The sequence below is a fragment of the Pogoniulus pusillus genome, chromosome 41 (genome assembly GCF_015220805.1).
Source record: "Pogoniulus pusillus isolate bPogPus1 chromosome 41, bPogPus1.pri, whole genome shotgun sequence".
NCBI classification, from domain to species: domain Eukaryota; kingdom Metazoa; phylum Chordata; class Aves; order Piciformes; family Lybiidae; genus Pogoniulus; species Pogoniulus pusillus.
In genome coordinates this window covers 2561195-2573839 of record NC_087304.1, presented here as the reverse complement: position 1 = coordinate 2573839, position 12645 = coordinate 2561195, and the positions used below count along the sequence as shown (strand labels likewise).

Below are 12645 nucleotides of genomic sequence, written 5' to 3'. Positions count from 1 at the left end.
GGTACAGGGGTGGGTGCTGAGGTGGGTATGGGGGGGGTGCTTGTGTAGGTGGTTGGGTGGGTGCTGAGGTGGGTACAGGAGTCGGTGCTTGGATGGGTGCTTGGTGAAGTGGGTGCAGGGGTGGGTGATTGGGTGGGTGGTGGAGTGGGTGCTGGGTTGGGTACAGGGGTGGGTGCTGGGCTGGGTGGTGGGGTGGGTACAGAGGTGGGTGCTCGGGTGGGTGCTAGGCTGGGTTCAGGGGTAGGTGATGGGGTGGGTGCAGGGGTAGATGCAGGGGTGGGTGCAGGGGTGGGTGATGTGGTGGGTGCAGGGGTGGGTGCTGGGGTGGTTGCTCCCTCTGGGCAGCCCCAGGAGCTCAAGGGGCTTCTCATTCTCTTCCAGGCTCATCTCAAGTGCAGGAGAGGGGGAAAATGGGTCGGAAAAAAATCCAAATCAGCAGAATCTTGGACCAGAGGAACAGGCAGGTGAGAGCAGCCTGGGCACAGGGAGGGCACAAAGCAGGCAGGAGCCACCACAGCAGGCAAAGCTGCTCTGCTCCCTCCTTCCTCACGGGTCCTGAGTCCTCCAGAGCTGGAGGGGCATTGGAACTCCAGAAGGAGACCTTGGGGGCTGTGTCCAGGGGTGTCCAGGGGTTGATTGTGCCCTCCAGACCTAGAGGGAATTTGGGGGTCCAGAAGTAGGATTTGGGGCTATGTCCAGGGGTTGGTTGGGTCATCCAGAGCTGGAGGAGGTTTGGGGGTCCAGAAGGAAGGTTTGGTGATGAGCCCAGGGGTTGGTTGGGTCTTCCAGAGCTGGAGGAGGTTTGGGGGTCCAGAAGGAAGGTTTGGGGCTGAGCCCAGGGGTTGGTTGTGTCTTCCAGAGCTGGAGGAGGAGGCTTGGGGGGGGGGAGAAGGAGACCTTGGGGGCTGTGTCCAGGGGCGTCCAGGGGTTGGTTGTGTCATCCAAGGGTTGATTTGGTCCTCCAGAGCTGGAGGAGGCTTGGGGGACCCAGAAAGAGAATTTGAAGCTGTGTCCAGGGGTTGATTTGGTCCTCCAGAGGTGGAAAAGGCTTGGGAGGTCCAAAAGGGAGGGTCTTGTAATGGCAGGATGAGGAGCAATGGGTTTAGACTGGCAGAGAGGAGATTTAAACTAGATCACAGCTCAGAGGACGTCAGGGGTTGGAAGGGACCCAAAGAGCTCATCCAGTCCAAACCCCCCTGCCAGAGCAGCACCATCCAATCCAGCTCAGGGCACACAGGAACACATCCAGACAGGCCTGGGAAGGCTCCACACAAGGAGACTCCACAACCTCTCTGGGCAGCCTGTGCCAGGGCTCTGGGACCCTTCCAGCCAAGAAGTTGCCCCTTGTGCTGAGCTGGAACCTCCTGTGCTGCAGCTTCCATCCATTGCTGCTTGTCCTAGCCCAGGGAGCAGTGAGCAGAGCCTGTCCCCCCCCACCCCCTCCTGACCCCCAGCCCTCAGCTATTGATAAGCATTGATTCAATCCCCTCTCAGTCTTCTCTTCTGCAGCCTAAGCAGCCCCAGGGCCCTCAGCCTCTCCTCAGCAGGCAGTGCTGCAATCCCCTCCTCATCCTCAGAGCTGTTTGTAGGGAGGGTGGGGAGACTCTGGCAGAGGTTGAGGGTGGTGAGACATTGGCACAGGTTGAGGGTGGTGAGACATTGGCACAGGTTGAGGGTGGTGAGACTCTGGCACAGGTTGCCCAGGGAGGTTGTGGAGCACAGAAGCACCCAATGTGATCAAAGATCACATTGGGTGCTTCTGTGCTCCACAACCTCCGTGGAGGTGTCCAGGACCAAGGCTGAAGGAGGCTTTGAGCAACCTATTCTTAGCGGGAGCTGTCCCTGCCTATAGCAGGAGGCTTTGAGCTCCCTTCCAACCTAACCCATTCCATGTGACGATTCCCTGACCTGCATCCCTCTCCCTCCTCTGCAAGGTGACCTTCACCAAGAGGAAGTTCGGGCTGATGAAGAAGGCTTACGAGCTGAGCGTGCTGTGCGACTGCGAGATCGCCCTCATCATCTTCAACAGCACCAACCGCCTCTTCCAGTACGCCAGCACCGACATGGACCGGGTGCTGCTCAAGTACACCGAGTACAGCGAGCCCCACGAGAGCCGCACCAACTCTGACATCCTCCAGGTAGCGCTGAGCGGCAGCCCGGGCGGGGCGGTGGCAGCCCAGGTCGGGAAGAGGCAGTCCAGGCAGGGAAGAGGCAGTCCTGGCAGGGAAGAGGCAGTCCGGGCAGGGAAGAGGCAGTCCGGGCAGGGAAGAGGCAGTCCAGGCGGGGAAGGGGCAGTCCGGGCAGGGAAGAGGCAGTCCAGGCGGGGAAGGGGCAGTCCGGGCAGGGAAGAGGCAGTCCAGGCGGGGAAGGGGCAGTCCGGGCAGGGAAGAGGCAGTCCAGGCGGGGAAGAGGCAGTCCAGGCGGGGAAGGGGCAGTCCCGGCAGGGCAGCAGCAGTCCGGGCAGGGAAGAGGCAGTCCAAGCAGGGCAGCAGCATCCCAGGCGGGGCAGCGGCAGCCCGGGCGAGGCGGTGGCAACCCAGACCGGGAAGGAGCAGTCCAGGTGGGGAAGGGACAGTCCAGGCGGGGAAGGGACAGTCCAGGCCGGTAAGAGGCAGTCCAGGCGGGGAAGGGACAGTCCAGGCGGGGAAGGGACAGTCCAGGCGGGTAAGAGGCAGTCCAGGCGAGGAAGAGGCAGTCCGGGCAGGGCAGCGGCAGTCCGGGCAGGGTAGAGGCAGTCCAGGCGGGGCAGGGGCAATCCAGGCAGGGAAGAGGCAGTCCGGGCAGGGAAGAGGCAGTCCGGGCAGGGAAGAGGCAGTCCGGGCAGGGAAGAGGCAGTCCGGGCAGGGCAGCGGCAGTCCGGGCAGGGTAGAGGCAGCCCGGGCAGGGAAGGGGCAGTCCAGGCAGGGAAGAGGCAGTCCGGGCAGGGAAGAGGCAGTCCGGGCAGGGCAGCGGCAGTCCGGGCAGGGAAGAGGCAGTCCAGGCAGGGAAGAGGCAGTCCGGGCAGGGAAGAGGCAGTCCAGGTGGGGAAGGGGCAGTCCAGGCAGGGAAGAGGCAGTCCAGGTGGGGAAGGGGCAGTCCAGGCAGAGTAGAGGCAATCCAGGTGGGGAAGGGGGAGTTCAGGTGGGGAAGGGGCAGTCCAGGCTGGAAAGAGGCAGTCCAGGCAGGGCAGGGCAGCCCAGGCAAGGCAGTGGCAAGCCAGGACAGGAAGAGGCAGTCCAGGCAGGGCAGGGGCAACCTGGGTAGGGCAGGGGCAGCCCAGGTGGGGCAGGGGCAGTCCAGGCAGGGCAGAGGCAGCCCAGGCAGGGTGGCAGCAGCCCGGCTAAGGCGAGGGCAGTCCAGGCAGGGCAGAGACAGCCCAGGTGGGGTGGGGGCAGTCCAGGCAAGGCAGGAGCAGTCCAAGTGGGACACAGAATTACAGAATCATAGAGTCACAGAGTCATAGTCATAGAAGTCATAGAATCATAGAGTCACATAGAATCACAGAGTCATAGTCATAGAGTCACAGAATCACAGAATCGACCAGATTGGAACTTAAACTGGCAGAGGGGAGATTTAAAGTAGATTAGTGGATCGCAGGATGTTAGGGGTTTGAAGGGACTGAAGGAGATGCTCCCTGGAAGTGTTCAAGAAAAGCCTGGCTGGGGCACTTAGTGCCATGGTCTGGTGATTGGATAGGGCTGGGTGCTAGGTTGGGCTTGGAGCTCTCTTCCAACCCTCTTGGTTCTGTGATTCTGTGATTCTAGCCCTTCTGATTAACTAATCCCTGGCACTGAGTGCCTCATGCAGCCTCCTCTTAAACACCTCCAGCCACAGCCACTCCACCACCTCCCTGGGCAGCCCATTCCAGTGCCAATCACTCTCTCTGCCAGCAACTTCCTAACAACATCCAGCCTCAACCTGCCCTGCCACAGCTTCAGCCTGGGGCCCCTTCTTCTGGCCCTGGCTGCCTGGCAGCAGAGCCCAACCCCACCTGGCTACAGCCTCCCTGCAGGCAGCTGCAGGCAGCAATCAGCTCTGCCCTGAGCCTCCTCTGCTGCAGGCTGCACCCCCCCAGCTCCCTCAGCCTCTCCTCACAGGGCTGTGCTCCAGGCCCCTCCCCAGCCTTGCTGCCCTTCTCCAAACACCTTCCAGCACCTCAACATCTCTCTGCAATGGAGGAGCCCACAACTGGACACAGCACTCCAGGAGGTGGCCTGAGCAGTGCTGAGCACAGGGGCAGCCCAGCCTGGCTGTGGGGACCCCCACATCAGGAAGATTCTCTTCACCCTAAGGGTGGTGAGATGTTGCTTACCCAAAGATGTGAGGGAAGTTCCATCCCTGGAAGTTTTTAAGGGCCAGGCTGGATGGGGCTCTGGGCAAGCTGAGGGAGGGGAAAGTGTCCCTGCTCATGGTAGGGGAGGTGGTGGTGGAGCTGGATGATCTCTGAGGGTCCTTCCAACTCTGGCAATTCTATGGCTGGTTCTATGGTTCCACAGTTCTATGATTCCATAGTTCCATGATTCTGTGATTCCATGATTCCACAGTTCTATGATTCCATGGATCTATTATTCCATGGTTCCATGCTTCCACAGTTCTGTGATTCCATGGTTCTTTGATTCCATACTTCCATGATTCTATGATTCCATGGTTCCATGAGTCTATGATTCCATAGTCCTGTGATTCCATGGATCTATGGTTCCTTGGTTCCATGATTCCACAGTTCTATGTTTCCATGGTTCCATGAGTCCATGGATCTGTGATTCTGTGATTCCATGGTTCCATAGTTCCATGATTCTATGATTCCATAGTCCTGTGATTCCATGGTTCCATGATTCAACAGTTCTGTGATTCCATGGTTCCATGATTCCACAGTTCTATGATTCCATGGTTCCATGATTCTATGGATCTGTGATTCCATGGTTCCATGATCCCATGGTTCTATGATTCCATGATTCCATGGTTCTTTGATTCCATGGATCTATGATTCCATGGTTCCATGATTCCATAGTCCTGTGATTCCACGGTTCTTTGATTCCATGGTTCCATGATTCCATGGGTCTGTGATTCTGTGATTCCATGGTTCCATGATTCCATGGATCTGTGATTCTATGGTTGCATGATCCCATAATCCTGTGATTCCATGGTTCTTTGATTCCATGATTCCACAGTTCTATGATTCCATGGTTCCATGATTCTATGGATCTGTGATTCTGTGATTCCATGGTTCCATGATCCTATGGTTCTATGATTCCATGATTCCATGGTTCTTTGATTCCATGGATCTATGATTCCATGGTTCCATGATTCCATAGTCCTGTGATTCTGTGATTCCATGGTTCCATGATTCCATGGATCTGTGATTCTATGGTTGCATGATCCCATAATCCTGTGATTCCATGGTTCTTTGATTCCATGATTCCACAGCTCTATGATTCCATGGTTCCATGATTCCATGGATCTGTGATTCTGTGATTCCATGGTTGCATGATCCCATAATCCTGTGATTCCACGGTTATTTGATTCCATGGTTCTTTGATTCCATGGTTCTGTGATTCCATGGTTCCATGACTCTATGATTCCATGGTTCCATGATTCCATGGCTCTGTGATTCTGTGATTCCATGGTTCCATGACTCTATGATTCCACGGTTCCATGATCTCATAATCCTGTGATTCCATGGTTCTTTGATTCCATGGTTCTGTGATTCCATGGTTCCATGATTCTATGATTCCATGGTTCCATGATTCCATGGATCTGTGATTCTGTGATTCCATGGTTCCATGACTCTATGATTCCATGGTCCCATGATCCCATAATCCTGTGATTCCATGGTTCTTTGATTCCATGGTTCTGTGATTCCATGGTTCCATGATTCTATGATTCCATGGTTCCATGATTCCATGGATCTGTGATTCTGTGGTTCCATGGTTCCATGATTCTATGATTCCATGGTTCCATGATTCCATGGCTCTGTGATTCTGTGGTTCCATGGTTCCATGATTCTATGATTCCATGGTTCCATGATCCCATGGATCTGTGATTCTGTGATTCCATGGTTCCATTACTCTATGATTCCATGGTTCCATGATTCCATGGCTCTGTGATTCTGTGATTCCATGGTTCCATGACTCTGTGATTCCATGGTTCCATGATTCCATGGATCTGTGATTCTGTGATTCCATGATTCCATGACTCTATGATTCCATGGTTCCATGATTCCATGGCTCTGTGATTCTGTGATTCCATGGTTCCATGACTCTGTGATTCCATGGTTCCATGATTCCATGGTTCCATGACTCTGTGATTCCATGGTTCCATGATTCCATGGATCTGTGATTCTGTGATTCCATGGTTCCATGACTCTGTGATTCCATGGTTCCATGATTCCATGGTTCCATGACTCTGTGATTCCATGGTTCTGTGATTCCATGGTTCCATGATTCTATGATTCCATGGTTCCATGATCCCATGGATCTGTGATTCTGTGATTCCATGGTTCCATTACTCTATGATTCCATGGTTCCATGGTTCCATGATTCTATGATTCCATGGTTCCATGATTCCATGGCTCTGTGATTCTGTGATTCCATGGTTCCATGACTCTGTGATTCCATGGTTCCATGATTCCATGGATCTGTGATTCTGTGATTCCATGGTTCCATGACTCTGTGATTCCATGGTTCCATGATTCCATGGTTCCATGACTCTGTGATTCCGTGGTTCTGTGATTCCATGGTTCCATGACTCTATGATTCCATGGTTCCATGATTCCATGGCTCTGTGATTCTGTGATTCCATGGTTCCATGACTCTATGATTCCATGGTTCCATGATTCCATGGCTCTGTGATTCCGTGATTCCATGGCTCCATGATCCCATAGCTCCCTGGATCCCACAATCCCATGCCTCCCCACCCTGCTCCCCGCAGACGCTGAAGCGCAAGGGGCTGGGGCTGGAGAGCCAGGAGCTGGAGCTGGAGGAGGAGCCGGATCCTGGGGAGAAGCCTCGGAGGCTGAGCGAGGGCATGGACCTCTCGGTGCCCAGGCCCAGGTTCTATGTGAGTTGCTGCTGTGCCACAGTCACCCCAAGGGGTGCCCGGGGGGGGGGGGGTGCCCAAGGGTCCTCTCCCTGGCTCTTACCTCCTCACCCTCCCCCCACAGAGCCCAGCACCGCTGCCCGAAGCAGCCTACAGCAGCTCCCCTCCCACCAGCGACGTGGCCCTGGGCAGTGCCAGCAGCTCCCCGCAGAGCCAGGGGCGGCTGCCAGCCTTCAAACCGGCGCTGCCAAAGCCACCAGGGCGCTCGCCAGGACCACTGCCCCCAGGTAGGCTTGGACCCATCACCCAGTGGTGCTGGCACCCTGCCCGCACCGTGGGCACACTGTCACTGCCGTGGGCATCCCTGTCTCACCATGGGCACTCTGTCCTTCTGTGGGTACCGTGTCCTCAGCATGGGTACTCTGTCTCCACCATGAGTGCCCCATTCCAGCCATGGGCATCCTGTCTCCACTGTGGGCACCCTGTCCCCACCGTCAGTGCCCCATTCCTACCATGGGCATCCTGTCCCCACCATGGGCATCCTGTCACCACCATGAGTGCCCCATTCCTACCATGGGCATCCTGTCCCCACTGTGGGCACTCTGTCTCTGCCATCAGTGCCCCATTCTTGCCATGGGCATCCTGTCCTCACCATGAACACTCTGTCCTTCTGTGGGTATCATGTCCTTAGCATGGACACTTTGTCCCCACCATGTGTGTCCCATTCCTGCCATGGGCATCCTGTCCCCACTGTGGGCACTCTGTCCCCACCATCAGTGCCCCATTCCTACCATGGGCATCCTGTCCCCACCATGAGTGCCCCATTCCTGCCATGGGCATCCTGTCCCCACTGTGGGCACTCTGTCCCCACCATGAGTGCCCCATTCCTGCCACGGGCATCCTGTCCCCACCATGGGCATCCTGTCCCCACCATGAGTGCCCCATTCCTGCCATGGGCATCCTGTCCCCACCATGAGCACTCTGTCCTTCTGTGGGCACCCTGTCCCCGTCACTGGCACTCTGTCCCCACCGTGAGGACCCCATTCCTGCCATGGGCACCCTGTCCCCACCACGGCCACCCCATCCCCACTGTGGGCACCCAGCCCTTGCCAGCCCCATGGGGATTTTCCCAGGCAGGCCCCATGCAAAGCTTCTCTCAAAGCATCTCCTGGGGACTTGCCAGGAGTGGGGCCAGGGTGGCTGCGTGGGCTGGCACAGCTGCTGCAGCTGTGGAAACACCATCCCCTGTCACCATCCATCTGCTTCCTGCACCCTGCTGGCACCCAGAGCCCATCTGGCACCCAGCACCCTGAGTGCCTCTTGCCCACAGCTTCCTGCTGTGGGGCATCTCTCAGAGCTGGGCAGGATGGCACCAGCTTGGGGCTGGTGACAGAGCCATGCAGGGAAGGTGATGATGGAGGTTGCCCAATGGCAAACTCCAGGGTGGGTGGCAGGTGGCATGGGGGTGGCCTTTGGATGCTCTCAGCACAGGGTGTGGGCATTCTCATCTCCTGGGACAGAAGCAGTCTGGTAGCTCTGGGCACCCTGAACATCCCCCCCCCACCCCCCTAGGCTGCTTCATGGGGAGGCAGACCAAGGCTGCTCCCAGCAGGAGGGGTCCATCTGGGGAGGTTTGTACCCTCCTGGCCCCCAGGGCTGGCTCTGGCCACCACCACCACTGCTTCCTCTGGCAGCCTGTGGCCAGCAGAGCCCAGGTGCAGCTGCGTGGAGCAGGATGTGAGCTTGGCGGAGCGTGGCACGGTGCCAGCACACGTGGCCACCCACAGCCACGAGGGCACCAGGGGGATTCCCCCCACCCCGAGGCCCAGGGTGCTCCGTAGCCCTCCAGGCCATCCTGTGCATCCTCCTGTCCCCCCCTGTCCATCCAGGTCTCAGCTACCCTCTGTTCCCCACCGGCAGCCTGAACCGAGCTCTGGCCACCAAGACGCCTCCACCGCTGTACCTGGGGGCAGAGGCTCGGCGTGGCGAGGGCCATGGCAACCTGGCAAGCGGCCGGAGCGGTGGCAGTGCAGCGGTGAGTGCCATGGAGGGGGACACCAGGCCTGTAGTTCCCCCCCTCCCCCCTCAGATCTGCAGCTCCAGCCCCTGAGGCTGGGTCCCTGGAGTGGCCCTGATGCTCCGGCAGGGGGCTGGGACACTCTGGGCCATGGGGTCTGTGCCAGCAGGATGCTTGGTGACCTTGGGCATTCCCTCCCCAGCAGTGTCACCATGGGAGGGGGCAGCAGGGCTGGCACTAAGGGGTGCCAGCAGTGTCCCCAGGACCGTGCAGATCATTGCTCCCCGAATTCAAAGAGGAGGTCCTGGTTGGAGAGGGGGGGAGGAGGGCTGGAGACACTTTCCAGAGGGGCAGCAGCATGAGTCCTGATGGGGGCACCCTGATTCCCTGCAGCGGGCACTGTACCCCACTCTGCAGACCCTGAGCCCCGTGCTCACCTCGGGCAGCTCTGGCATCCCAGGCCATGGCCTCGCTGGCTTCTCCTTCCTCACCCCATCCCAAGCAGGTAAGCCTTTGCCCCTCGGCCCCAGGGCACCCCCTCCCTGGCTGCAGCCCCCCCCCTCCCCTCACTCTCCTGCTCACTCTTGTTCTCCTGCTCAGCAGAATTTGGGGCTGGCGAGGCCACACCACCCCCCAGCTTCCTGCAGCCCTGCCCGGCAGCATGGCAGCACCCCCGGGACATGGCAGCACTGGGGTGAGGATGTGGCATGGCTCTGGGGGGAGGCACAGGGGAGGGAAGGCAGGTTGGGGATGATGAACCTGTTCATGAGGAGCTGCTGCACCCACGGGTGCCACCTCCCAGACACGGGTGCTGCTGGCACTCGAGGTGCAGCTGCCCACCTGCCGTGGTGGGGGTCAGTCAAGCTTCAGCCCAAAACTGGGGTGCATGGGGTCACACCAGGCCCCCTCCCACACTGCTGGCAGAGCCTGGTTCCAGCCTGGCTCCTCAAGGGACTTGGTTCCCATGTCCCCTCCAGTCACACACCAGGTTCCCAGTAGCCACATGGGCAGCTGCCCAGTGCCCAGCTGGCTCAGAGCTGGTGCATGGGGTGAGTCTGGGGGGTCTCAGCCCCTCTAGGCAGTAGAAGGGGGTGAGCTCGGCCTCTGCCCCACCCCAGAGGGGGGATGCGTGGAGCTCCAGCCTCACTCCTCCTCCCCTCTCCCGCCAGGGTCAGCAGCAGAATTGCCTCCAGCGAGGAGCCCAGCCCAGCCCCCAGCACCTCCCCGCAGCACCAAACCATCAGCATCAAGTCGGAGCGAGTGTCCCCAGGACTGGGCTGTCCCTCGGGCACCCCACAGCACCCCCTGACCAGCCTGGCAGCCCTGAGTGAAACCTCTCGAGGGGGCTCCGGAGAGCTCCAGCCACGGGATGACTATGCCAAGGGGTACCCCTACCCCCTGGGAACCCCTCGGCCGCTGGCAGAGGAGCAGAGAGTGCCCATGCCCACGCGACGGGCACAGGTCATGGACGCTTGGCAGAGATAGCGAGGACAGCAGGGTGCTGGGGGTGGGGAGACGAGATTGGGGAGCAGCCCCCCCCACTTCAGCCCCATCCTCAGACCCCCGACGAGCCGCCTGTGCCCTTTGCAATGCTGCTGGGGGTGGCGGGGGGGGGGATGATGTCAGTGACGGAGTCCCGGCCCCACATCATGGGGCTGCATCGCCTGGCAAACCCCCTCCTCACCCCCATGCCACCCCCCCCCCCCCCCTCCCGCCCCCAACATGCCCTCCCTGCAGCTCACCCTGCAAGGTCAGGACCTCAGGGGCCGGGAGTGCTACCCTGGTCCCCTGCCCCGTCTGTCCCAGCGTGTTCCCAGCCTGGGAATGGCTGCGGAGTGCCACGGGGTGGCAGCAGGGCTGAGAGCAGCAGCAGCAGCAGCAGCAGCAGCAGCAGCAGCAGCAGCAGGGTCCAACTTGCAACCCCCCCAACCTCCGTCCCGGTCCTGCACCCAGCTTTACTTGGCGGGGGGTGGGGGTGTGTGGAGCTGCCAGAATCCCACAGCCAGGTGGGAGGGATGGCCAGAGGGAGGGAGGCAGCTGGGGGTGGGGGCTGCTGCTCGCCCACCCCCCCCCCCCCCAACCCCAGCCCAGAGGCTTTTTATCTATTTATTATCTTCTCACCAATAAAGATCTGGGGGTGTGGAGCGTCTGCTGGCAGCTTCTCGAGGTGGGGGTGTGGGGGGGGGATAAAGGGGTATCTAACGAGGTGACAAGTCATCGATGTCCCCAAGGGGAGGGGTGTCCCATGCCCTGCCCTCTCCTGCAGCTCAGCTTTGCTGTTCTCCCCCCCCCACCCCAAGCTCAGAGCCATCTCTCCAGTGTCACCCAGCAGCAAAGAAGGTGACAGCTTGGTCCCCACCCCTGCCAGCTCTGGCCAGGTCCCTGGGGTCCAGCCGTGTGGCTCCTACCCCTGGGCTGCCTGGGACACCCCCAAAAAGCTGCTCACAGATTCTCAGTGCTGCAGCCTAGAGCTGGGAGGAAGAAAACTCTTTCTGTGCTCCTAAGATCAGCACTGGGGAGGGGGACACAAGGGTGGGGGGAGGGCAATGGGCTCAGCCCAGCTGAGCTGGGGGGGGGGGGGGGGGATGTAATTTAGGGCAGTGGGCTCAGCCCAGCTGAGCTGTGTAAGGGTGAGGGGGGGTAATTTAGGGCAGTGGGCTCAGCCCAACAGAGCTGTGTAAGGGTGAGGGGGGGTAACCCATCTGAGCTGTGTAAGGGGGGGGAGGTGTAATTTAGGGCAGTGGGCTCAGCCCAGCAGAGCTGTGTATGGGTGTGGGGGGGGTAATTTAGGGCAGTGGGCTCAGCCCAGCTGAGCTGTATGGGGGGGTGTGGTGTGTAATTTAGGGCAGGGGGCTCAGCCCAGCTGAGCTGTGTAAAGGTGAGGGGGGGATGTAATTTAGGGCAGGGGGCTCAGCCCAGCTGAGCTGTGTATGGGTGTGTGTGGGGGGGTAATTTAGGGCAGGGGGCTCAGCCCAGCTGATCTGTGTAAGGGTGGTGGTGGGAGGGTAATTTAGGGCAGGGGGCTCAGCCCAGCTGAGCTGTGTCTCTTATAGCTGAGGGTTAGGCTGGGGCTGGGCTTTGTGTTGTTCCTTAGGGCTGGGGGAGCATCCTCTGAGGCTTGAGGTGTGCTGAGTGTGGCCATGGCCATGGCTGTGACCGTGACCATGACCATGAACGAGGTCTTGGCCACACTGCTGAGAGGTGAGGTGGGGAAGAAGAGCTTTGCAGTGCCATCCTCCTCTGGTTTATTAGAGCTTCCCCCCACCCCACCCCCAGCATTACCTGGGCATGGGTTGGGTTCAGGTGGGGATTTGGGGGTGGTTATCTCTACACTGGCTGCTCCCCAGCACTGAATTGGGCCCCTTCCCATGGTACTGGCAGCACTGGTGGTCAAGACCCAGGATTAAGACACGGGTGGGAGGTGAATCCTGGGAAGACTTTGCCCTATTTAGCAGCTGGCATCAGGGGCTGGGTCCGACTTGGGCTTAGGTGTCCATATCCCACCCCCACCCCCTTCCCCATCAACCCAAACTGGTAGATCCCCTCTTGGGTCACCTTTGGGGCTGGGAAGAGGCTTGTAGAAGGCAAGAAAGAGGCGAGACACAGGGTGCCAA

The 12645-nt window shown here is 59.2% G+C and overlaps 1 protein-coding gene across 3 annotated transcripts in view; it reads left to right on the top strand.

Moving 5' to 3' along the window:
• Positions 1–11048, top strand: part of MEF2B (myocyte enhancer factor 2B) — a 21388-nt gene extending 10340 nt beyond the window's left edge. The window contains exons 2-9 of one of the 3 annotated variants that reach the window (XM_064175178.1): positions 382–464; positions 1935–2138; positions 6907–7035; positions 7139–7301; positions 8904–9049; positions 9449–9536; positions 9632–9725; positions 10201–11048. In XM_064175178.1, coding sequence (XP_064031248.1) covers positions 411–464; positions 1935–2138; positions 6907–7035; positions 7139–7301; positions 8904–9049; positions 9449–9536; positions 9632–9725; positions 10201–10516 — 1194 coding nt within the window. In that variant the 5' untranslated portion in view covers positions 382–410 and the 3' untranslated portion in view covers positions 10517–11048. Of the gene's footprint in view, positions 1–381; positions 465–1934; positions 2139–6906; positions 7036–7138; positions 7302–8903; positions 9050–9424; positions 9537–9631; positions 9726–10200 lie in introns of all 3 variants that reach the window. The other 2 variants (XM_064175177.1, XM_064175176.1) reach the window with 2 other exon arrangements.
• The last annotated feature ends 1597 nt before the right edge of the window (positions 11049–12645 follow it).